Source organism: Macaca thibetana, chromosome 6 (assembly GCF_024542745.1).
Source record: "Macaca thibetana thibetana isolate TM-01 chromosome 6, ASM2454274v1, whole genome shotgun sequence".
Taxonomy (NCBI): domain Eukaryota; kingdom Metazoa; phylum Chordata; class Mammalia; order Primates; family Cercopithecidae; genus Macaca; species Macaca thibetana.
Window position 1 is genome coordinate 132,708,721 of NC_065583.1, and position 27,307 is coordinate 132,736,027.

General features: G+C 38.3%; 2 protein-coding genes across 2 annotated transcripts in view; one reads left to right on the forward strand and one right to left on the reverse strand.

Moving 5' to 3' along the window:
- The window catches only part of DROSHA (drosha ribonuclease III), a 135,233-nt gene that overhangs the window by 41,636 nt on the left and 66,290 nt on the right, over positions 1 to 27,307 (reverse strand). Inside the window, exons 21-25 of the mRNA XM_050793002.1 lie at positions 26,873 to 26,972; positions 24,618 to 24,725; positions 11,370 to 11,477; positions 9,110 to 9,248; positions 8,375 to 8,435 (exon numbers count right to left, since the gene is read on the reverse strand). Of these exons, the coding sequence (XP_050648959.1) occupies positions 8,375 to 8,435; positions 9,110 to 9,248; positions 11,370 to 11,477; positions 24,618 to 24,725; positions 26,873 to 26,972 (516 nt within the window). The remainder of the gene's footprint in view (positions 1 to 8,374; positions 8,436 to 9,109; positions 9,249 to 11,369; positions 11,478 to 24,617; positions 24,726 to 26,872; positions 26,973 to 27,307) is intronic.
- The window catches only part of C6H5orf22 (chromosome 6 C5orf22 homolog), a 117,099-nt gene continuing 91,396 nt past the window's right edge, over positions 1,605 to 27,307 (forward strand). Inside the window, exon 1 of the mRNA XM_050793846.1 lies at positions 1,605 to 1,608. The gene's annotated coding sequence lies outside the window, so the exon portion shown is untranslated. The remainder of the gene's footprint in view (positions 1,609 to 27,307) is intronic.

Here is a 27,307-nt window from a genome sequence, read left to right on the forward strand (position 1 = left end):
CTTCATGTGTGCCAGTTTAATTTCCATATGTAAAGTATCCCTATAGTTTCCATATATAGTAGAAAATTTAAAATATTTGTAAATTATTCTTAGCTACCAAATCATCTACTTAGAAATTTAAGCACAACTGCTATCATTTCACTTACTGCATTAGTAAGTTTATTCTTCTACCCTACTATTCCTCCACATTTTGGAATTTTACAGGAAATAAAAGGTAATAGGAAAAATCTGGTAAGTTGTGAACAATGAATAAGTGATTCTGAACCCTCCTTTCAATTTATGGCCTTTAATTTATGTGAAAACAATCATTTTTGGTAAGCAATTACAGGTGAAGCATCCATAATCCAAAATCCAAAGTATTCCAAAATTTGAAACTCTTGAGTGTCAATATGATGCCACAAGTGGAAAGCTCCACACCTGACCTTATGTGACAGGCTCAATAAAAACTTTGTCTATACAAAAGTATTAATAATGTTGTATAAAATTACCTTCAGGCTATGTTAGTCTAAACCCATCTGGTTTTCAAGGCCATTTCAAGGCCATCTTATATATATTTCATATATATAAAATATGTATGAAATATAAGTGAATTTCAGTTATAATTGTGTCCTATCCCCAAGATATCTCACTATGTATATGCAAATATTCCAAAATCCAAAAAAATCTGAAACACTGCTGGTCCCAAGCATTTTGGATAAGGGATACTCAACTGTAATAGCCAATAATGGGAAATGAAAAAGAGAGACAGAGAAAGAGAAAATACATTCATATCTAGCTGACAAATTCATAATCTCATAATTCAGTTAAAAAAAACGGGGGGCGGGGAGGCCAGGTGTGGCTTATGCCTGTAATCCTAGCACTTTGGGAGACTGAGATGGGAGATTGCTTGAGGCCAGACGTTCAGGACCAGCCTAGGCAACAAAGAAAGACCTTGTCTGTACAAAAAATTAAAAAATTAACCAGGTGCGGTGGCACATTCCTGTAGTCTCATCTACTCTGGAGGCTGAGGCGGGAGGACCACTTGAGCCTGGGAGGTCAAAGCTGCGGTGAGTTATGATTATACCACTGCACTCCAGCCTGGGTGACAGTGGGAGACCATGTCTCAAAAAAAAAAAAAAAAAAAAAAAAAAAAAAAAAAAAAAAAGCAGTAGGTCCTAAAACAAACTTTTCTTATATATACTAGAAAGTTTGTTGCCACTCCACTAGCCAAGAGTGACTCAAAAGTTCCACAGTGGAGTATAACACATTATATTAACAAAAAAAAATTTCAAAACTTTTCAATACTGAGATTTTGCTTTCTGTCAAATACACCAGAACTTCAAAAGCATCTGCCATCATTCTTGGAGAAAGCATCAAGGAATAGAGGCATGATTTAATGGTAAGACGATGTTAACTCCTAAGTCTTCCTGCAATTTCAAGAAACCTATTAAGCTACTGTCCTGGGTAAGGATAGAAATAAGAAAGAAATAGTGAGTTTTAAAAAATAAATTCTTTTTCATGAGCCAGTAAAATAAAAATGCATTTTCTGTGGCACAGGCTTTATCTTCTTCCTAATAGTGCAAAGTACTATACAGAAAAATCTTCACATGGAAAGCAAGAAACTGGGGGCAAAGGAGTTGGGGACAAACCATATTTGGATGTCTAATGCATTTTTAAAGAATAATAAGACATTTGGCCAAATATGACAATAAGTCATATTTGGTATATGCTTGAAGTCAAATATTATTTTAAATGAAGTCATACTGGCTTTAAGTTTTACCTTAATTTCTTTTATAAACTTTCATGGAGACAAAAACTATGTCTAGGGTTTTAATAACCACAAAGTTGAATTATTATTCATTTTGTTGAAATACAAGGTCATGGTTCTAACCAGGTTTATTCAATAGAGAGTCTGCCATTTATTAAATATCCAACATATGTTTTTCTGTATCTACATTATGACTAAACTCTGGCAATAAGCCATAAATAAGAATGGGGATTAAATACCACTTTAGTTTATTATTATACTGTATAATTCCTAAGCCAATGGTTTATCTGGAAAAATGGGAAGAGTGGGCTGCTAGTCCTCATAGCAGTAGCAAATCTTTTGTTCCTTCTTTCATTGCTTAGACTTTCTTTAATCACCCTCCTTATAAATACTAGCAGGTTCCAAGATGAGATGTTTACTAAGCAGTAAACACTCCAATTGTTTTTAAGAAGTGAATCAACAGAGGCATTATGAAATGTAGATTAACTGTAACATTTATACAGGACATTTTGTCTGAGGAATGCACTTTATAGAACACAACAATCTCCCTGTAACAGTAAGTACTGTAAGGTGCCATTCACTCCAAGGAAAGCCATCTCGGGATAGGCCAAATCCAGTGAGGGTAGGCAGAATCTTTCGCACTCTGGCATCCCAAGCCTCAAGCAGTGACTCACAGAGTAGAGCTAGAGGGGGCCTTGGAGGTCAGTGGGAACTTCTACCCAATTCAGGATTCCTTCACCTCACCGCATCTGCCTGGACACTTGTAGGGAGGACAGGCCACAGACCTAGTAGATCTGAAACTACTGGACTTGGGAATTAACTTGAAGCATTTAGGGTGGTAAATTCATTCAGTGGAATTTATATATATTTAATATATATTATTGTGCTTTTAATGCAAAATATACTTGCAACTACCATTTCCTTAAATACAGAGACATTAACAAATAGTCCATATGTGTCTCTCTGTTGGTCCAATAATTTTTTTTTTTTTTTTTTTTTTTGAGACAGAGTCTCACTCTGTCACATGATCTTGGCTCACTGCAACCTCCACCTCCTGGGTTCAAGTGATTCTCCTGCCTCAACCACCTGAGTAGTTGGGATTACAGGAGGCCACCACCATGCCTGGCTGATTTTTGTGTTTTTAGTAGAGACAGGGTTTCATCATGTTGGCCAGGCTGGACTTGAACTCCTGACCTCAGGTGATCCACCCACCTCGGCCTCCCAAAGTGCTGGAATTACAGGCATGAGCCACAGTGCCTGGCCAAGATTTTTATGCATTATATGTAGCAATGACTCTCCAAAAGAAAAAAAAATCAAATCAAACCAAGGCAGCTTGATTTTCCCCTTTTTTCCATTGCTACTCTTTTGGCCCCTCCTTCCCAAGGGTCTTACTGATAATACATGGATTACTTGAATGCCACCAAAGGCCTAATCCTTCAGACACCCTTTTTGTGGTAACAGTTCATCACAATTTGCATGAATGAATTAAATATAACTATTCAGCTCACATTTAGTTGGTTAAACACTGACGTTTTTAAAATTATGGGTGGCATATTCGCTTGAGATAACAGCATCATAAAAGTTAATTATTTTGTAGTTTTCATGGGCAGCCAGGCTATCAAGAATTATTTATTAATTTTAAGGCTTCATGCCTTTTTTGTAAACCCTAGCCCAACCCAAATGAGATTAAGAAAGATACTACCCAGCCATTTAAACTGCTGACCATAACCCTTCTTGATCCCCCCCGTTGCCCTATTTATCTAGTCAATAAGTAAATAGCCTGGGATAAAGTAGTATGATGAATGGCATTCCTTCCTTTAATACTTATTTACTGAGTACTTGTTCTGTGAAAGGTCCTAGTTACAAAGAATGGAGAGAAAAAACATGGGTAGGACCATAGAACTTCAAAATCCTTACAGTCCAGTAAAGAAAAATAGCCCCATAACACAATTATGGGTGCACAGAAGAACAAGAATATGTACCATAAAATAAATACCAGCAGGATTTGAGCCGGATATTACAAGGTTACATGGGCATTACAGAGGAAGTTTTACAATGCGATCAGCACACAGGGAAGGGACAGGGTATGCTTGACAACCCAGGTGAGCAGCTCTGTCTTACTGGGGTAAATCTGTGAGAAGCTGTGCCCAGCTGTGGACTGCTAGCTGATAGCAGTCAACTAGCAGCAGATCCTGGCAGCCAACGCCAAGAGGCTCTCTCTGAACAGACACTTGGGGTCAACTCTGCATCAGCAAAAAAATCATATTCAGGGCAAGAGCCTCTCAACACAAGCAGCAAAGGCCAAATGTCAAAGGACAAGAGAGATTATTTGTTTATTCTCTGTCAATATCATTTTCAAAATGGTAAATTCAAACATCACACAGTTTCTCAGGTGTCATCCCTTCTGCCATGGTAAGAAAGCCACCTGTTTGTAACAGGGCAAAAGAAAACATAAATCATGGGGTTCGAATGATGTTACCAAAAGACATAATTTACATACCAACAACTGCGGGAGGGGAAGATGAGACAAAGATGATTTAAAGCCAGATTTTCATCATTGAAAAGTACATGTCTATGGTGTTTGTGTAGCCATGTTAGAGGGCTATGGGTATTTAGGATTCTACTTATCAAAATACAGACTTTACAACATCACAGGAAAAGAAAACTACAAACCAGTATCTTGTGAATATAGACACACAAATCCTAAGCAAAATACTACCAAACTGAATACAGCAGCACATGAGAAGAATGAGATAACCAAACTGAATACAGCAGCACATGAGAAGAATAAAACCATGGTCACACCATCCCCAAGGGTGTGATTAAGAGCTGTTTTAATTCATTCTTTTCTGATCTTAGACTCTCACAGAATATCACGTGAGGTGTATGGGCAGATGATCATTTTCAAACAAGAATTTTAAAGCTCTATCCTGCTTTTCCTTTTACCTCTTGATTGAAGAGGTTTGGTTTATGATAACCTCAAAGGCAACAACTCAAGGCAAGTCAATTTTTTAAAAACCTGACACATGAAGGAGATATTGGAAAAGGAAGCCATGTCAGCCATTGCTGGCAATTTTTGTGGAGGCCAGTGGGCAGCTGAAGTAATTGCCTCAAATTCCTGTCACTTCCAACCCTACTCTGTCCACCTTTAATCCATCTGTCTGGATCCCCAGAATGATAAGCATAGCTATTCCACTTTCCAACCCCCCATCTTAAAAAGAAAGCCACCCTCAAGTAATTTCCTCTACTGGCTTTCCAAATAGAACCTGCTGTACCTCACACACAAAGATAATCCTCCTTGCAAGCAACCCCAGAACCTCATCAGCCATTAAGCATTTGCTTCCATTCAGTTTTCAAACTGGGTTAATAAGTTTATATAGACCTAGGCCATTCCATTCCCAGATTCTTCGAAGGCCTCAAGACCACACATAAATGAGAATATCAATATGGGAAGGTATCTTATAAAACCAGGAAATTAAATAAGAAAAGCTAACGTACAAAACTTTCTGACTCGTTATATGAGGCTAGTATTACCATTGTAATGAAACTAGACAAATCATCACAGGAAAAGAAAACTACAAACCAGTATCTTGTGAATACAGACACACAAATCCTAAGCAAAATACTACCAAACTGAATACAGCAGCACATGAGAAGAATGAGACACCACAATCAAGTGGGAGGCATTCCAGGAAAGCCAGGTTGGTTTAACACCCCAAATCAATTAGAATAAGAGAATAAAATGACATGATTATGTTAACAGCTACCGAAAAAGCATGTGACAAAATTCAACACCATTTCATGATAAAAACACTTAGCAACTAAGAATAGAAGAGACCTTCTTTACTCTGATAAAAAGCATCTATAAAAACCCAACAGCTAACATCATCCTCAATAGTGAAAGACTGAATGCTTCCTACTGAGATTAGGAAGACAAAGATCTGCTCTCAATACTTCTATTCAGTATTGTACTGAAGGCTCTAGACAGGGCAACTAAGTTAAGAAAATGAAATTAAAAGGATTACACAGGAAGAAGTAAAACTATTGCTATTTGTAGATAATATTAGTTCATGTATAAAAAAATCCTAAGGAATCCACTAAAAAACTATTAGACCTAATAAACAGGAACAACAAGGTTGGAGGTCATAAGACCAATACACCAAAATTAACTGTATTTCCATACACTTTCAATGAACAACCTGAAAATGAAATTAAGAAATCAATTCCAGGCCGGGCGCAGTGGCTCACACCTGTAATCCCAGCACTTTGGGAGGCTGAGGCGGGCGGATCACGAGGTCAGGAGATGGAGACCATCCTGGCCAACATGATGAAACCCCATCCCTACTAAAAATACAAAAAAATAGCCAGGCATGGGGGCGGGCGCCTGTAGTCCCAGCTACTCAGGAGGCTGAGGCAGGAGAATGGCGTGAGTCTGGGAGGTGTAGCTTGCAGTGAGCCAAGATCGTACCACTGCACTCCAGGCTGGGCGACAGAGAGAGACTCCATCTCAAAAAAAAAAAAAAAAGATTCCATTTATAACAGCACAAAAAAGAATAACATACTTCAGAATAAATTTTGCAAAAGATGTGCAAAATGTATACTCTGAAAACCATAAAACATTTTGAAAAAATTTTAAAAGACAGATAAATGGAAAGACATCCAAGTTCATGAATCAGAAAACTTAAGATTAAGATGGTAAGCCTGGGCAACATAGCAAGAGCCCTGTCTCTATGTAAAAAAAAAAAAAAGAAAAAGAAAAAGAAAAAAAAAGGTTAAGATGGTAATCATCAACCTAAATGCCCTTCAATGATAGACTGCATAAAGAAAATTTGGGGCCAGGCAGTGACTCAGGTCTGTAATCCCAGCACTTTGGGAGCTCAAGGCAGATGGATAACTTGAGGCCAGGAGTTGGAGACCAGCCTGGCCAACATGGCGAAACCTCATCTCTACCAAAAATATAAAACTTAGTCAGGCACGCTGGTTCACACCTGTAATCCCAGCTACTCAGGTGACTGAGGTGTGAGAATCGCTTGAACCCAGGAGGCGGAGGTTGCAGTGAGCCAAGATCATGCCACTGCACTGCAGCCTGGGCAACAGAATGAGACACTGTCTCAAAAAAAAAAAGAAAAAAAATGTGGTACTTCTACACCATGGAATACTATGTAGCCATAAAAACAAATGAGATCATATCCTTTGCAGGAACATGGATAGAGCTGTAGGCCATTATCCCTAACAAACGAACAAAGGAACAGAAAACCAAATGCCACAGATTACATGGACACATAGAGGAGGACAACACACAATGGGGCCTTTCGGAGGGTGGAGAACGAAAGGAGGCAGAGGATAAGGAAAAATAACTAATAGCTATTAGGCTTAATACCTGGGTGATAAAATAATCTGTACAACAAACCTCCATGACACAAGTTTACCTATGTAACAAACCACACTTTAAATAAACATTTTTAAAAAAGATGGTAATGATTTCCAAATTGATCTACAGAATCAACATAATGCCTATCAAAATCCCTACTGACTTCTTTGCAGAAATTGACAAGCTATTCCAAAAATTTGTGAGGAAATGCAATAAACTCAGGATAGTTAAAACTTCATCAAAAGTTTTGTACTTCAAAGGCCATCATCGAGAGAGAAAAGACAACTCACAGAATGAAAAAAATGTTTGCAAATCTGATAAGGAATTTGTATCTGAGAATATATTTAAAAACTATTATAACTCAATAATTTAGAATAACCCAATTAAAAATGGGAAAAGGATTTGAACAGATATTTCTCCGAAGAAGATGAACAAATAGTCAATAAACATATGAAAAGATGCTCAATTTCATGAGCTCTGACGGAAATGCAAATCAAAACCACAATGACATAATACTTCATATTTACTAGAATAGAAGGGCTAGAATAAAAAAGACAGACAATAACAAGTGTTGACAAAAATGTAAAGACATTGGATCCCTGCTATATTGCTGCTGGGAATATAAGATGGTGCAGCCACTTGGGAAAACAGTCTGGCAGTTCCTTAAAAGGTTAAACAGAGTTACCATATGACCCAGCAATTCTACTCCTAAGTGTATACCCAAGGGAAATCAAAATATATGTCCAAACAAAATCTGTACATAAATATTCACAGCAGCATTATTCACCAGCCAAAAAGTACAAACAATCTAAATGCCCATTAACTGAAGGACAGATACATAAAATATGGTATGCTCACATCATGGAATATTATTTAGCAATAAAAACAATGAAGTATTGACACATACCATACTATGGACAAATCCTGAAAACATGCTAGGTAAAAGAAGACAATTGCAAAGAACTGACTTACATGATACCTTTCACATAAAATGTTCAGAAGAGACAAATCCATAGAGGTTGAAAATAAATTGGTGGTTGCCTAGGACTGGGCAGGCTAAGGAACATGGGGAGAGATTACTAATGGGTACCGGGTTTCTCTTTGGGGTAATGTCAATGTTGCAAAAGTAGATAATGGCCATGGATACACAATTTTGTGAACTTACTAAAAACCCTGAATTGTATGCTTTAAATGAGTAAATTGTATAGTATGTGAATTACATATCAATCAAGTTGTTTTTTAAAAATCAACTTTACCTTGAGGGAGTTGGGTCATCTTGGCCAAGGCGTGACATAATATTTATCAAGGTGTTAATCCCTATTTAAAATAAAAACAAATACACAAGTAAATATGGATAGAAGAATTATAGGACCATCATATTACAGTAGAAAAAAATTATCTCATGTCAATGTGATTTTAAAAGATTTGGAATCTACCTGTCTCAAAGTGTAATAAACAATTATTTAAAACACTGGATAGGAAAAAGAAATTTTTCTAAAAAACTCATCAACCCTTATTATAGTTCTTGCTCAAAGTAAATATTATAAAAGAGTCCATGCGGTGGCTCTAGGCGCGGTGGCTCATGTCTGTAACCTCAGCACTTTGGGAGGCAGAGGCGGGTAGATCACTTGAGGTCAGGAGTTCAAGACCAGTCTGGCCAATATGGCAAAACCCTGTCTCTAATAAAAATACAAAAAAACTAGCCAAGTATGGTGGCATATGCCTGTAATCCCAGCTATTCAGGAGGCTAAGGCAGGAGAATCGCTTGAACCCAGCAGGCAAAGGTTGCAGTGAGCTGAGATTGTGCCACTGCACTCCAGCCTAGGTGACAGAGTGAGACTCTGTCTCAAAAAAAAAAAAGAGTCAGTAATCACTAGAATATGAAATGGTGAAAGAGTCACCCAGGGAACCATTCCTAGAAGCGAAATAATTTACAACAGAAAACACAGGCCAAAATAGGATCTTCACATCTTAAAATCATCCAGACATACCTTTCTTCCGCATGTGCATGTGATGAACTTTTCTGTCTCCATATTTGGGCTGCCGAATTCCACAGTTAGACAAAGAATTCCTGGCATGATCAGGATTCATTCCAAAATTTAAATGATGACTTGGATGAGTCATGGCCAGCTAAAATTTCAATAAAATAAGTTCAGTCTTTAAAACAGCATAAACTAGATGCAATGGTTCACACCTGTAATCCTAAGGTGGAAGGACCACTTTAGCCCAAGAGATCAAGACCAGCCTGGCAACACAGTGAGACGCCATCTCTGCAAAAAATAAAAAATTAGCCTGGTGTGGTGGCACATGACTGGAGTCCCAGCTACTCAAGAGGCTGAGGTGGGAGGATCACTTGAGCCCAGGAGGTCGAGGCGGCAGTGAGCTATGATCACACCACTGCACTCTAGCCTGGGTGACAGAAGGAGACCCTGTCTCAAAAAACAAAAACAAAACAAAAACCCAGCATGGGGGCACCATCTTTGTATCATCCTAAATTAAGCAGGAAAGGGAGCTGTCTGTCCATTTGAATTTTAAGCCCTGATCTTTCCATCTTATCTCCCCAAGTATCTGCAAACAGACGACCTACAGAATGGCAGAAAATATTTGCATACTATATATCCAACAAAGGACTAATATCCAGAATCCACAAGGAACTAAAACAAATCAGCCAGAAATAATAATAATAATACTAATAATCCCATTAAAACGTGGGCAAATGACATGAACAAACATTTTTCAAAAGAAGATATAAAAATGGCCAAACAACATGAAAGAATGTTCAACATCACTAATCATGAGGGAAATGCAAATTAAAACCACAAGGAGATACCACCTACCACTCTGCCCCAGTCAGAGTGGCCATTATTTAAAAATCAAAAAACAGCAGGTGTTGGTGTGATGCAGTGAAAAGGGAAGGCTTATAATACACTGAACTTTATATAAGCTATATGAATTAGTATAACCTCTACGAAAAACAGTATGGAGATTTCTCAAGAAACTAAAAGTGGATCTAACACTTGATTCAGTCCTCCCACTACTGTGTATCTACCCAAAGGAAAAGAAGTCATTCTATCAAAAAGACACCTGCACTTCTATGTTTACTGCAGCACAATTACAATTGCAAAGCTATGGAATCAACCTAAGTGTCTATCAACTGATGAGTGGATAAAGAAAACGTGGGACACATATACCATGGAACTCTACTCCACAATAAAAATAATGAAATAATGGCTTTTGCAGCAACTCAGTTGGAACTACAGGCCAGTATCCTAAGTTAATTAACTCAGAAACAGAAAACCAAATATTGCATCTTCTCACTCACAAGTAGGAGCTAAGCTATGGGTACCCAGGGTCATACAGAGTGGTATAATGGATACTGGAGACTCAGATGAAGAGTGTTGGGAGGAGGGTGAGGGATGAAAAACTACCTATTGGGTGTATGTACACTATTCAAGTGACAGGTACACTAAAAGCCCAGACTTCACCACTGTACAAATCATCCATGTAACCAAAAACCACTTGTACCCCTAAATCTACTGAAAAAAATTTTTAAGTGACCAAAACAAATTTCCAGATCTCTGACGCAAGCCCTGTTCTGGAAACAAACGTAAAAACCCACATCTTTAGGTTGAGCGCAGTGGCTCACACCTATAATCCCAGCACTTTGGGAGGTCGAGGTGGGCCCGGCGGATCACCTGATGTCAGGAGTTCGAGACCAGCCTGGCCAACAGGGCAAAAGCCCGTCTCTACTAAAAATACAAAAATTAGCTGGGCATGGTGGCAGGCACCTGTAATCCCAGCCACTCAGGAGCCTGAGGCAAGAGAATCGCTTGAACCCGGGAGGCGGAGGTTGCAGTGAGCTGAGACTGCGCCATTGCACTCCACCCTGGGCAACAAGAGCAAAACTCTATACCAGAAAAGAAAAAAAAAAAAAAAAAACTACATCTTTCAGAGAAGTTAGAATTCTCAGCACCTGAAAAGGAGAGACATAAAGGAGGAAAAGCTGGAAGAAGGTACTCAGATTTGACAAATTTCAGTTTTAGTCAATTTTTTTAGGGATGATCTCAAATAAATGTGAGAGAATGGGCTGGAAAGTAGCAGAGGCAACCAGGGTAGAGCAATGGAGAGAACTATGTTTTTATCAATCCCTGTCACTTCCCAGGATAGAAAACCCAATGTACCATTTGTGACGTGCAAGATGAATTACTCCTATCTTGTTATGACGTGAGTTTACAGGAGAATAATTCTTACCTGTAACAGACAACGATCTTGGAAAGTATATCCTATCAACTTGTCCAAATGCATTAGGCACTGGTGGTAGCGGATATGATGGGTCAGAACAGGTAACATCATTGCATGCTAGGAAAAAAAAAAAAAAGTATTCAATATGTTTAACTTTATAAAAACTTATAAAGTCACTTCATTTGTTTTACAACAAGTCAGAACCATTTTCACATTCCAAATTCCATCTCACTAAGTCCTCAAACAGCTTATTGGCTTCATGGCATTCGGAGAATCCTCTGTGAGAGACTGTAGCTGTTGAGAGTATATAGTCTCTAGAATCAGAATGCCTGGGTCCAAATCCTGCTCTGCCACTTATTCACTGTGTGACCTGGGGCAAGTTATCTTACCTCTCTGCTTCAGTTTCCTCATCTGCACAATGAGAATAATAAATATACCTACTTTCAAGGATAGCTAAAAGGATTAAAAGAGGAAATACAAAAATCTTCTTAGAACAAGGTCTGTTAGCCCTCATTCCATTAGGAATAGCCCTGGTTCTATCAGTATTCAGCAGGGTAGCTTTGAGTAAGTCACATGCATTTCTGTGCCTCCTTGTCTACCTTTAATTAAAGGGGAATGGATTAGGATTCATTCATTTTGAAACTTTTTTAGGCTCAAGATATTTTTGAGAATCCAAGAAAAATGATTCTTTCCCCAGAAAAATGTCCTTGTGCACAAACATGCAAAAGTTGTACACAATTTTAATGGGTTCACAAACCCCTGAAGCCCATGATTATCCTTTAAGAGCTTCTCAACCAGATATGCCACCCTAGGTTTAACATTTAATGATCTAACATTCTGAAGACAATTTTTAGAAAGACACCAGTACAGTTAAGGTACCCAAGGACACAGAATTTAAATTTTTCCTTCAATCTCTTTTCATTTGGCTATAAATTCCTTATTGGGAGATAATTTCATGGAAGGCATATCTTTTTCTTTTCCTTAATACTGTTCCCAAGAACACAAAAGAATGTAGGGAGTCATTCTTATTCATCAGAACCTGGAGGATGGACCCAGCCCACAGAATGACTGACATATGCTTTATATTATTTCAGTCTTTGAAGTATTTTAAGCTGGCATTGTTTAAAAGTACATGAAAATGGATTTGCTTCAAACTATAGAAATTAGTTATGTTATTAACTTATAAAGAAAGATTCATTCTACCAAATAGGATCTCTAATCAACAAAAAATCTTTCTTGCCAGTTCAATTCAGTAAGTATATAATTGAGCACCTCCACGTGCAAGGCCTTACAATATGTGTGGGAGACAGAAAAGGTGAAGACATTGTTTTTGCCATTAAAGCTAGAAATATGCCATTAGAATTTTAATTATCAGCACTTTAACCACTTTGTTTTTATAAGTGCTGTATTGATAAACACAACAATATGGAAACAACATGCACAATCAAAGTATAATAGCTTTCCAGCCATTTAAACTGCAGGAAGCTCAAGAGTTGATGCTAAAAACTCAAGGTGGATAGGACATGGGTTAGGACATGAAGACTACTCAGTGCAACTGCCTTTTCTAAAGCATGAACTCAACCTGGTGAATTGTTTACTTTCTTAATATTTCCTATGAGACATGAATCGCTGCCTGTCAGGAAAATAAAACCCTCTTTAGAGTCTGCTGATTATTTAAAAATTACCTTTTTTTTTTTGAGACAGGGTCTCACTCTGTCACCCAGGCTAGAGTGCAGTGACACAATCATAACTCACTGCAGCCTCGACCTTCCAGGCTCAAGAGATCCTCCCACCTCAGCCACCAAGCCCCAGCAGCTGGGACTACAGGTGTGCAACACCACACTCTGCTGATTTCTGTGTTTTTTGTAGAAATGAGGTTTCGCCATGTTGCCCAGGTTGGTCTTAAACTGCTAGGCTCAAGGTATCAGCCTGCCTCAGCCTCCCAAAGTGCTAAGATTACACAGGCATGAGCCAGTGCACCGGGCCCGAAAATTACTATTAACTTTAAGCCCAAATCTGTATCTTTGGAAGTTTTACCCCTTTAACCCGAGTTCTACCCAAAAACAAAATGCATTTAATGGCAGGCTTTCCACATCTTGTTTTAGCTAACCTACACCTTACTACCTTACTTCCTTTAACCTTTTCTCATGTAAAACAGCTTTGAATCCCTTAACCACTTTCTCTAAATCTGCTCCAAACAAAGCCTGTTTCTCCTTCCAAATAAAGCTTTTGTGAGTACCATGGAAGGGTATAGATGACCCATCTCCATCTTGAATCCCAGACATCAAGTCTCAGTGTTACCTACAAGACTTTAAATTTCTAGCTCAGTTTTTAAAAGTATCAGTCTTTGCAATATTAAAATACAATCATCTTTATGTCTGGCATCTTTATGTCTGCCAACCGCTTTAATTAAAAAAAAAAAAAAAGAAACTCAAATTCTCCCATAAAAATAGAGCAACTAGACTAGCAAAATGAAAGACCAATGAACATTATCTACATAAAAACTAAATGACAAGGTACCCCCTTGAGTCCCTAACTAAGAGTAGATGAGGAGAAAGAGCTACGTCTCAGCATCTGTGTGAGAGAAGAGACAGGCCCTGATAATGGAAGAAACTCAAAATTAACAACACATGTTCACCGGAAATAACCCAAACTGGAGAGAGCTCTGCCGAATCGAATTCATTAAGTGAATACGGGAGGACAGTCTAACTGTGCTGAAGACACCTGGGACCTACAAACACTCAAAACAAAAAAACAAAAGGTGAAGCTCCCTACAAGATAAAAGGCCCACAATGAGGAGAAAGTGCTGGGAGTGCAAGCCACATTTCGCTAGAGAGGGATAATGAAAGGCAAAAGAGAGAAGGTCCAGACAAAAGCAGAGGAGAGAAGCGGAGGGGGCAGATCTTAGTGTGAAGCCATATTATTTCTTTTATCACTGCAAAAACAACAGGAGGAGGAGCTCCAGAACCATGAAAAACTATCCTGGCTTATACCCCCTTTCTAAAAGTACAGGAAAATATTTCATTTAGTTTACTTAATTTTTAAGTTTCTTAAAGAGCAACAGAAAAGAATCATGATCAAATCCCATTCAAAGATGTTTCTAAGAAGAGGAGTAGAATAACATCCTTGCTGATAATAAAAACATTCCAGAGGCTGGATGCGGTGGGTCACGCCTGTAATCCCAGCACTTTGGGAGGCCGAGGTGGGTGGATCACGAAGTCAAGAGATCGAGATCATCCTGGCTAACACGGTGAGACCCCGTCTCTATTAAAAATACAAAAAATTATCTTGGTGGCGGGCACCTGTAGTCCCGGCGACTCGGGAGGCTGAGACAGGAGAATGGCATAAACCCGGGAGGAGGAGCTTGCAGTGAGCCGAGATCGCGAGACTCTGTCTTTAAAAAAAAAAAAAGAAAAGAAAAAATTCCAGAGAAACATACCAATAACCTTCTAAGCAAAGAAATAAAACCATAGGAGGATTAACACAAATTACAAATAAATATTACATAAATTCGGAAATGAGATTAGAGGAAAGGAAGATTTGAAAAGAAGTGACAAAACTCAGGAAAAAGAAACATAAAAGGAGATAACCACTTCAAGACTAAACAAGAAGGAACACAAAATCAGATTAACCCAATGAATAGTGCTTTTGAAAAATAGAAACGAAGAATTCAAGAGAAAATGATGGATCCAGAAGAGAAGCAAAACAGATATGACACAATATCTTATAAGAAGATATAAGATGCAAGAAGTAATTACTACTTCTTGAATGAAGAATTCAAGAGAACATGATAGATCCAGAAGAGAAGCAAAGAAAATATAAGATGCATATAAGTGGAGTACTTTAAAAATCAAAATAAAAGAAAATAATGAAATGTGTAATACAAGAAAAAGAAAACTTTCCTGAGATAAAAGACAACTTGAAAGTATATACTGAAAGTATATACAGCATACCTGAAAAAATTAACTGAAAAGAGCTGAGACATATTCTAGCAAACTATTGGTTTCTAAAGAAAAAGAAAAAATCCTTTGGGCACTCAGACAAAAGGACCAACTCACTTAAACTCATATTGTTATCACACTTTTTTTTTTTTTTTTTGAGATGGGTTCTCACTCTGTTACCCAGTTTGGAGTACAGTGGCATGATCTCGGCTCACTGCAACCTCCATCTCCTAGGCTCAAGTGATCCTCCCACCTCAGCCTCCCAAGTAGCTGAGACCACAGGTGTGCACCGCCACACCCAGCTAATTTTTTGTAGAGCCGGGGTTTCGCCATGTTGCCCAGGCTGGTCTCAAACTCCTGAGCTCAGGTTATGCACTTGCCTTGGCCTCCCAAAGTGCTGGGATTACAGTCGTGAGTACCTATACCTGACCATATTGTTACCACACTTTTGACAGCTATGTTTCATGCCAGAAAACAATGAGAATGTATTTAAAATATTAAAGAAAGAAAATGTGATCCACAGATTTTATATCCAGCCAAACTGACCGTTAAAATAAAGACCACAGTCAAACTGTGAGGAACATGCAGAAACTCAAGGACCACTGTTTCTATAAGGCCTTCTTGAGGAATGGTTTAGAAAATGAGCTTCAGACAAATGAGAAAGGGGAGGTGGGAGATTGACAATGACATATGATCTGATGATTACTTGCAAATATATTTTTATTGGTAGATAATCACAAAGGAGTCAATATAAGAAATAATTAAACATTCTAACACTGATTAGTACAACCATCAGAAAACAAGGGAGAATAAGAAATATATAAAGAGTAGGATGAGGTTGCTGCCTGCCTTATTAACTTGCAACAAAAGGATATCACTTCAAATTAGATGCCAGGTGAGAGAGAGGATTATGGGAAGAAGCAGAGAGAAGCTACTTTTACTAAAAGACAACAAGATACACACACACACACATATACACATACACACAGAAAGAAAGAGAGGTAAGGGAGAAATGTAATTATACTATAAAGCTGTCAGTATAAAGGTAACCATTAGAATAAAAATACAAGTCTTCCTGAATACAAAGGATATAAAAAGGAAAAAAACAAAGCCAATATAATGGATTTCATAGTACCCACTAACATAAAACAGTTTTACAGACAGAAAGCCGAACACATCAATAAGCTCTATACATTGCTATGGAGTGACCTCCAGACACATGGTTTGTTGTTATTGTTGTTGTTGTTACTGTTGTTTTGTTTTGTTTTTTAGAGATGGGGTTTTACTCTGTCACCCATGCTGGAGTACAGTGGTACAATCATAGCTCACTGCAGCCCCAAACTCCTGGGCTCAAGTGATCCTTCCACATCAGCCTCCTGAGTGGCTAGGACAACAGGTGTGCACCACCACACCTGGCTAAGTTTGCAATCCTCCTGCACTGGAGGAAGCACTGGAATTTATGGTCTGAGCCATCACACCTGGTCCAGACACATTGTTAAGTGAACAAAATCTCAGTAGAGAAAAGTGTGTTTAAGATACCACCATTCATACAAGAAAGAGGAAAACAAACAAAAATACATATATATTTGCTTATATAAAAATAAAAAATTAAGCCTTTTTTTTTTTTGGATGGAGTCTCACTCTGTTTCCCAGGCTGGAGTGCAGTGGCGTGATCTTGCCCCATTGCAACCTCTGTCTCCTGGGTTCAAGCTATTTTCCTGCCTCAGTCTCCCAGGTAGCTGGGACCATAGGCACACACCACCACTCCTGGCTAATTTTTTGTATTTTCAGTAGAGATAGGGTTTCACCATGTTGGCCAAGCTGGTCTCAAACTCCTGACCTCAGGTGATCTGCCTGCCTCCGCCTCCCAAAATGCTGGGATTACAAGAGTGAGCCACCGCATGTGCAGCCAGATCAAGTCATTTTTTTTTTTTTTTTTTTGAGACGGAGTCTTGGTCTGTCGCCCAGGCTGGAGTGCAGTGGCACAATCTCGGCTCACTGCAACCTCTGCCTCCCAGGTTCACACCATTCTCCTGCCTCAGCCTCTCGAGTAGCTGGGACTACAGGCTCCCGCCACACACCCGGCTAATTTTTTTTTTTTTTTTTTTTTTTTGTATTTTTAGTAGAGACAGGGTTTCACTGTGTTAGCCAGGATGGTCTCTATCTCCTGACCTCGTGATCCACCCGCCTCGGCCTCCCAAAGTGTTGGGATTACAGGCGTGAGCCACCGTGCCCGGCCACAAGCCATTTTTAAAAGACAGTTACCTATCGGGGGTGGGTGGCAAGAAAATGATACAAGGAACAGAGATAGCAGTTACGACTTAAAAAAAAAAATACAAGCCGGGCGCGGTGGCTCACGCCTGTAATCCCAGCACTTTGGGAGGCCGAGGCGGACGGATCACAAGGTCAGGAGATCGAGACCACGGTGAAACCCCGTCTCTACTAAAAATACAAAAAAAAAATTAGCCGGGCACGGTTGTGGGCGCCTGTAGTCCCAGCTACTCGGGAGGCTGAGGCAGGAGAATGGCGTGAACCCGGGAGGCGGAGCTTGCAGTGAGCCGAGATCACGCCACTGCACTCCAGCCTGGGTGACAGAGCGAGACTCCGTCTCAAAAAAAAAAAAAAAAAAAAAAAAAAAATACACTTGACTCTGTAAATCTTGACTGCAGAGTCATGTGAACATTTTACATAATTATAAAACAATCTTTAAATTTTAAAAGGAATCTAGGCCAGGCACTGTGGCTCATGACTGTAATTGCAGCACTTTGGGAGGCTGAGGCAAGAGGATCACTTGAACCTAGGAGTTTGAGACCAGCCTGGGCAATAAAGCAAGACCCCGTCTCTACAAAAAATAGAAAAATTAGCCAGGCATGTTGGCACACACACCTGTGGTCCCAGCTACTAGGGAGGCTAAGGTGGGAGGATGTGTTGAGCCTAGAAGTTCAAGGCTGTAGTGAGCCATGATCGCAGTGCCACTGTACTCCAGCCTAGGTGACACAGCAAGACCCTGACTCAATCAATTGGTCAGTCAGTCAATGGAACCCTTAAAATCAAAAGTAAAATGAAACAAATGAATTCTGTGTATCCAGTTTGTGGCATAACCACGAGATACAGAAAACTGAGTGTAAATCTCCAGTGAGATACAGCTATAGATAATCAAAGACAAAAAAGAACAGTCAGTCCCCAACTTACAATGGTAAGACTTAAAAATTTTTGACTTTACAATGACATGTAAGCAATATTAATTCAGTATGCTCCTCGACTTATGATAGGCTATGTCCCAATAAACCAATCATAAACTGAAAATTCAACTTATGATATTTTCAACTTACTCCAGGTTTACTGGGATGTAACCCCATTGTAAGTCAAAGACCATCTGTCCTCCCAAACAAGCAACTATTTTGCATCACCATATTGGTGGTGGTGCTGTTAAATTGTTAATCTGGGACTACTAGTTGTGCTTTATGGAATAAATCAAACGAGTAATTTTTGGTGCTGTCCCACAGGATCTGTATCTCAGGGTAATCAAATAGTTGATGAGGAAAAGATCCTTTTTTAAAAGTATTTTAAGTAATAAATGAATAAAGACAGAATTAGAATATCATTTTGGCAGACCTTAATTAATTACTGGGTCTAAGTAAACGATCCATCGATGACTGATAATGTCACATACAAATAAAGAGAGTCCTCACCACTACCTGTGAAAATATCTTGCAAAAAAACTGAACTTAAATTTGGTCAGTGCTATTCAACAGAGCACTCTATGATGATGGAAATATCCTATTATCTGTGCTGTTGTAATGGGCAGTAGCCACATATGTCTACTGAGCACTCAAAGTGTGGTGAGAGTAACTGAGAGGCAGAATTTTTAATTTCATTTAATTTATTTAAATTTAAATAGCCACACGCAACCAGTGGTACTGGACAGTGCAGTTTTAGATCCAACTACCAATTTATAGGAAACACAAGGGGCAGAAGTACCTGGTAAATGACACCAGAAAGTTGCAATCAGCAAAACTCAGACTACACTGTAGGAACTCTATAGGACACATAACCCAATTTCTTCAGCAACAGATGTTTGCAAGGGAAAAAAAGGAGAAATGGAATGAGAACCTACAGATTAAAGAGACTTAAACAACATCAACTAATCACAATGTATAGATCTCACATGGACCCAAATTTAAACGGACTAAAATAAATTTAATAGACGAGAAAAATGTAAACATTGACTAGGTATTTGATATTACAGAAATGCTTTTGATAACAGTCAAAGCTAAGTGATAGTTTACGGAGTTCATTATACTTTTCTCTTTCATCTTGTATGTTTTAAATTACTCCTAATAAAATATAATACTAGCCAGACGAGGTGACATGCACCTGTAGTTCCCGCTTTGGAGGCTTGAGCCCAGGAGTCCAAGGCAACAAGGCCAGAGTGCACTACTATTGCACCTGTGAATAGCCACTGCATTCTAGCCGGGGCAACACAGCAAGACTCCCATCTCTTAAAAAAAAAATTCTCTATCAGGTCAGTTAGTCTTTAAACAAATCTTTCCTTTCTTCACAAGCAGCACTATGCTCCAATTAAAAAATCAAGTATCTCATACAGACTAAAAATCAAAATTCCTTTGTTAACAATAACTATGAAGCCATTGCCCTCAGACATTCCTCCTTCCCTCTGCTACAAGATCTAATTTAGAAAATACATCCTTCAACTTGCTGTCCAAAGTCTGTGAATCCCTAGAGATGTTACTTTTCACTGTTGAGTCATTCCTTGACAAATCATTGAGCAAGAGAATCAGATAGTTTGATAATGCATGGCAGCCTTCCATCCCATTCCAGATGGCCACTCTAGGAAAACAGCACATTCATTAATTAGTCCAAAGACAGCTCTCTGTCCACTCAATACAAATACCAACCACCACGACTCAGCTTTCCTCAAAGGCCAACAGTTCTCCAGGCACCTGTGCTTCCTTTCTTTTCCTTAAGAAGTTACAGTGTCCCCGCATTTGGCATGAGTCTCCTACTGGTGATGTGACTGTGATGGTGTAAATTCTTTGCTCCTTTTTTCATGTCTTCCGAGTTAGTTTACTGATTTCCATGGACCACCTTCTCAGTATAGCACAGGGTCCAGGCGCCTCCCTCTACAGAAGATACCAATTTAACCTCAGTGTGTGAAACCCTTTTCTTAAAAAATGCAGGTCCTATTGCAGCATGTTGCTTTTCTTCCTCTTCTGAGTCATTATGCTGAATTTTTTAGACTCAGATTCAGGTTTTGATTCCTTTTTCTTCCACATTACCCAGAATTCACTCTAACAAGCAGCAACACAGAAAAAATTATTCAACGATTTATCTACAAACATAGTGACAGGTCCATATTCGGTTCACATTTAATTACAAGTTATAGCACCTACTCCTAGGTTTTCAATCCTCTTAACACTGGCTGGGGCACCAGATAGAATTTTCTAATCTCCTAACAATCCTTGGTAACTTCTCTGGTTGGGGAAATGTACTTCCAGAGGGAGATGCTGGTACTGAGGTCACTCCATCTCAGATTTATCACAATGGTTTCCATCTCCTGCAGCCACCAGATAGCATCTCAAGGCTTTTACTAGCAACCTACTAGCAATTATTACTAAAAAACAGTAGGTTCTATATCAATGAACTACTGAATACAGAGAAAAACTACCAAGGATTTTAGATAAATCCTTTCTTCTAAAAATTAAGTATGAGCCTATCTGTTCAAAGACTTTGAATAATCATAAAATTATTCAAAGTATTCGATGTATAAATTCACTTAACTGCTATTTCCCAATTAGATTTTTATTCTTTATTACCAAAAATACTAAATGCTTTTATTTTGGAGATGTTAAACTGCATTATGATATGCCACCAGCTTATGTGAGGAAAACACACCAAAAGAAAACATTTATTCTAATATAAGAAATTAAATATCATTGTAAGCCACAGCCAATTCCACTTGTAAAAAAACAATAAAAACACTCTTGGTCCCTTTCTCAAAAAATCACAGGTTTTATTAAACATCATCAAAATCTTTACATTAAGAACAAAGGCCAAATAAACAATAAAAAATGTTAACATATATGACTTGTGACTAGACAAACCTGCACTGGACTAAACATTTATTAAGGATGCAAAAAGACCCTATCCTAAAAATATGACTAAAATGGCTTCTAAAATATATTCAGATGTTTGGTCATTAATGCTACATGATAAAACATTTTGTCTGATTTCTTTACAAGAAAACTAGGGGGAATGGCTTTGCTGCCTTCATTGTTCACTGAAGGAATTTCAAGGTTAAAAAAATTCAAACAAAATGTATGGCAAACATCAATAATTTAAGGGCAACTGTTCAGAACCTTTGTGTGATGCATGTAAAATACCTGAGAATTTTAAAACATAAAAATTCCAGGAAGAGCTAACGTATCATCTGTGGCAAAAACTCTTAGTTAAAATGTACCCAGAGGTTCTCTACTTGTCAAAGGTTTTCTGTAAGATGTATCAGTAGAAAGGAAGACTTTCTGACCGTTAATATGCAATAGGACCGACTAAGAGAAAGCTCAGTGAGAAGAGTCAAGAGAGTTTCAAATTACTAGCACTGAAGGCTTCACCATGGAGCCCATGGCTTGCAGAGTCAGTGCTTTATTAATTCCCATATTCATAAAAAGAGTTACCACTTCAAAACAATTACAGAACAAGGAAAGGTGTAAATAAATGTAATGAAAATATTCATTGCAAAAATGCTTATTTTGAGCCAAAAGTCAACTACACTAGTTTACTTTTGGTATCTTCCCCTAAACCTTACTGTAGGGTTTTTTTGTTTTTTTTGTTTTTTTGGTATTTAAAGTTTGAACTAGGTTGCTCCCGTGTCATGAATGAGTTGATGAACACCTCCAAATTTCCATATGTTGATGTTTTAAGCCCAATGCAGGTAACAATTTACTTTCACAACCCCAAGAATATTCACTGATGGTGAAATAATATTTAATATGTCAAAATAAACAGATACTTCAACTGTTCATCTCACCTTGAGAGCTACAGAATGCCTTCAGGATAATTTGATTTTGGTGTGTAAGGAACTATTTCACCAAAGCACAAGGATTTTTGGTTTTAATAGTTCACTCTCAGCCCCCATGTTGCCACTGTGTAAGATTTCTTTCTCTTCCACTTCTATGGACTTCTCAGGTAGCCTGCTGGCTCATTTTCATTTATTTATATGCAGACATATTTCTTTTCAAACCATAAAGCAATTCCTTCTGCATTCAGTATATGAACTTATAGGCAACAATTCACATTTTTTTAATCAAGTCATTTACATATGAGGGTAATTTTATCAAAATCTGAAAAAGACTTCCATTCGGAGGACCAGAGAATGGAAGCATGGCTTCTAAACAGATGGCAGTTCTCTCTGGAAGAGTGAGAGTTCTACAGAGGGAGGAATGATTATTAGATCATAAAGCATTCATCTTCGCAGGGGTTTAATCAGGATCCCTTTTCTTCCACCAGTTAGGCAAGGAAACTGACTGAGTCCTTTTACCTACCAACCTCAAAACAGAATATAGCATATCACACAGCAAGAGACAAGATCACTTACGCCTCCAGCTGCTTCTCATCTAGCTGAGGGTAGAGGAAGACATTTGTGATATAGCTGAAGAATACAAAACTGTACTGCAACAGATAATTCAGCACTCTTGTTTGCTTTACAAAAGAAAAAAAAAAGGCTCAAAGCTTCAGAAAAAGAAAAAGATACTGTATTCAGTGGCCTTAGGGACTGCTACAGGAGGTGGGGGAGAAATCAAGTAAAACAGGATACTCTCTCCACTCCCATCTCCCACTAGTCAATCAGGCAGTTACTCTTTATCTTTTTACAAATAATGGCTCTAAAAGGGTTTTGTATGAAAAAAATACTTTGAAGTTAACCAAAAACACAAGTTCAAAACTACTAACTAGAAAGTCTGGAAGGTACCATCTAGTTCTTAATGCTCAACAATTTTATGATCTCTTAGATAATCAACTCTGATTTATCACTGAGATCATCAAATGTGGAGCAAACTGTCTAGGATTCTGCTCACTGTTCTGATGATGTCTACCTTAGGATGACATTACGCTGGTTTTGGGGAAACACTGACAAATAGAAAAACCGGGTGATACAGCTTCAAACGGCCCTGAGAGAGAATCAATGGAAGTAAAATATTCATCTAAAAGTACTGACAGTCATAAGATATTTGTCAATTGGTAAAATAACTGTGGACCTGATGAAAACAGCTGGTTACCACTGTAGATGATTACCCTGAAAATATCTGGCAATATTACACCAATAGCAGTTCATCTTAATGCAAAAATAGTTAGCTTTGGATATCACTTAGTAAATTGTGTAGCAATACTTTTAAACTCTGCTAGTCAATATAATAATTAAATGCCAAACTGATTTTTTTTAAAATTCATTATGATGAAATGAACACTAAGAGGAAGCTAAGAGGAAGCTGCTTGAACTTACTGTAACACATGCTACCATCGAAACAAATAAATGGAAGCCTGGAAGTATTCTTACAAAAGGATGAACACAGCAAACTGCATTACCTGACCGTAGCCTGTGTACTCATTTCCTTTACTGTAATTCTCATGGACTTCATCCAATATCAATTGTGACAAAAGAATCAAGTGAAAAAACAGAATGTGCTGGTTTGGGGGATCTTTAATCACATATAAATTCCACCCATAGGAAAAACAAAAATGCTTATTAGTCAGTCAGTTACATATAGCAGAAATGTTATTCTATTGAGTTCACCCAAAGAAAATATATTATCATTTGGTTCAAATATGAAGTATACACTGATTCTGTTCATTAATGCCTTCAGTTCTCTGCAATATAAATTGCAACATAAATTTGAGTCATCGGTCTAGAAAACATACACTTCAGGAGTCTGCTTGTAGGGCTGCTGGATTATCTCTTTTGTACAAGCACCTATACATGTGCTGCAAACAGGCAGATGCATGAGCAGATGCATGAGAAGGACAGACTTACCTTCATCCAAAGAGAAGAGACTGAACTGAACACTACTAAGTAAGCTTCTCCCCGCCCCAATACCTACAAGCACAACATACACACACATACCAGCGTCAAAACAGACAATGAAAACAAAATCCAAATAATAGAAAACAATTTATAGTTGGTATTCCATTTAGCCTCAAGGTAGTATTTTCTACAGAACATTCTCAATTAAGAAACCCTCAGTACTAGATTTGTGTTAAAGGAAGAAAAGTATGGGCATAACTGTGTCCTCAGAAGTGTCCCCACCTGACAGACATCAGAACGGATGCCAGTTTTCCAGAATCCTTGGCTACTTAGCTCCACTGTTACTTCTCGTCTCATTGTGTTCTTCTGCCGTATTTTTTGGAGTGCTTCCTAGAAAACAATTCATTATGAGTAACACAACTGCTATATAGCAATAGTAAGCCAAACATCAAGCATTAGAAAATAAGTTGGATTCATTTACTACTACCCTTACATTCAGATACTCAAACCTCTTCATACAAAATTACAGTATTTTCTTTAAAATGGAGGCTAGAATGCTCAGAGCTTGGGGTATAATGCAGCCCAGCCTTTCTTGGCAACTAGATAAGAAAAAATCTAAACCAAATCTACCATTCTGGTATTTTTGAAAAAAATATGCCCTTTCATTGATAAAGGAAGCAAAATGTGGTTTGGGATTTGAAATCAGCATGTAAAATTTTTATCATGCATCATGTTAAGTATTTACATCTAAGAAAGACAATCAGTAAATTCTTTTTTTTTTTGAGACAAAGTCTGGCTCTCTCGTCCAGGCTGGATGTGCAGTGGCACAATCTCAGCTCACTGCAACCTCCACCTCCCAGGTTCACGCCATTCTCCTGCCTCAGCCTCCCGAGTTGCTGGGACTACAGGCACCCGCCACCACGCCCAGCTAATTTTTTGTATTTTTAGTAGAGACGGGGTTTCACCGTGTTCACCAGGATGGTGTCGATCTCCTGACCTCGTGATCTGCCCACCTTGGCCTTCCAAAGTGCTGGGATTACAGGCATGAGCCACCACGCCCAGTCACACAATCGGCAAATTAACCTGAAACCCACATAATTCTAACAGTTGCCTTCTAACTTGCAAATCCCTTATAAAAACCCTTGCTGTAAGGGCATATTTTATATAAAAAAAGACTACGATCCAAAATGTCATCTGTGAGACATGATCAGGAACTAACTCTTCCCTTTCACGGTCCTTCGAATAATTGTAAAAATAATTGTATATTTGTATGCATGTAATTGAATCAAAATCTCATAGGAATTCATAACAACAGGAACCACCCCACCCCCACTATTGATTAAGTTCCTTTTACAGGTCAAATACCACAAGAGGCCCGTTAAACGGCGTATTTCAGAAGTTTGTGGAACTACCTTTTTTGTTGAGTGCACCAACGGAGGAACATTTCAGTCAGCCTCTCAACCTTAGTTCCCTCCTTTATAAACAGGCTGACTGGCTTAAATCACAGTAAGTGACAATGCCAGAATTCAAACACTTTTTCCACCTTCAAAGCTTTGCTCTTACACAACCCCAGCAGAATAAAACTTCTGAGACAAAAATCTATGTTGATACTGAAACCATTTTTTCTTGTAATTAAAACTAAAACATAAGTTATCCTGGATTACAGGGATACTACTACCCATTAGTAAGGAAATATGGAATTTGGGATATGAAACCTTACAAAATAAGTTTACCATGCTAAACTGGCAGACCAATGGAAGACAATCTTTTCCAACTTTAAGACCAAGAAATCTGAGTAGGGCCCAATGTTGTATAATGTGCAACCAAATTAAAGATAAAAGGCTGATTCATCAAATTTAAGCTTTAATATCTATAAAAGATATGTTTGATTCCCAATGGTAATAATCCATTAAGAAACTGGCATTTTAGGAGCTGATATAGATAGGATGTTTTGGCACCTCCAAATTTCACATTGAAATATGATACCCAATGTGAGAGATGGGACCTGGTGGGAGGTTTTTGCGTCATGGGTGGATCCCTCATGAATAGCTTGGTGCCTTCCCCATGGTAATGAGTTATGTGAGATCTGCTTGTTAAAGAGAGTCTGGGACCTCCCTCCTCCCTCTCTTGCTCCCTCTTCTGTCATATGATGTGCCTGCTCCCCATCCACCTTCTACCATGACTAAAAGCATCCTGAGGACAACCCAGAAGCCAAGCAGATGCTGGTGCCACACTTCTTGTATAGCCTACAGAAACATGCACCAAATAAACCTCTTTTCTTTATAAATTACCGAGTCTCAGGTATTCCTTTAGAGGAATGCAAAACAGACTAATACAGGGATAAAAAGGCTCCCTTAAATACTAAAAGATTTCTTTAAATCAATTGGTATAATAATGTGGGGAGGAGGGTAAAGCATGATTTTTTTTTTAAACATATTTTTCCATCTTGTACCAGAAGTACAGTGTGATACAACAATCGTGAAATACACCTGAACCACATCATCATTAATCACCTAGGAATGGAGTTTGATACAGACCTCCCTCTGTGCCAGCTTCTGTTTATCAGTTTGTTTGACTTTGGGACTATTTGCTAGGAGGTGGCGAAGTTTCACATAACTCTTCCACAGTTTTTGGTACCTAAGGAAAAGGACAGGCAAACATCTCAGGTAAACAGAAGGTAAATCTAAAGTGCAACAAACTCAGTTATTTTAAGAGGCCTCTTCAAATCATACATTACATTCTTTTGATTATTCTTAATGGCAGAAAGCCGTCATTCTAAGGAAGGTTATGACTTTGAGGTTGAGAGTCGGGATGGACAAAAGTCAACTGGAACCTGGTGATTAAGTTGATTATTACTTATTTTGGTTGGAAATGAGGTGTGACTATATGAATGAATCTCTGGAAAGAATTCCAAAGACACAAAAACACCTCAACCAATGGAATCATCCTGTTTCTCACTGTTTACCTCTTGA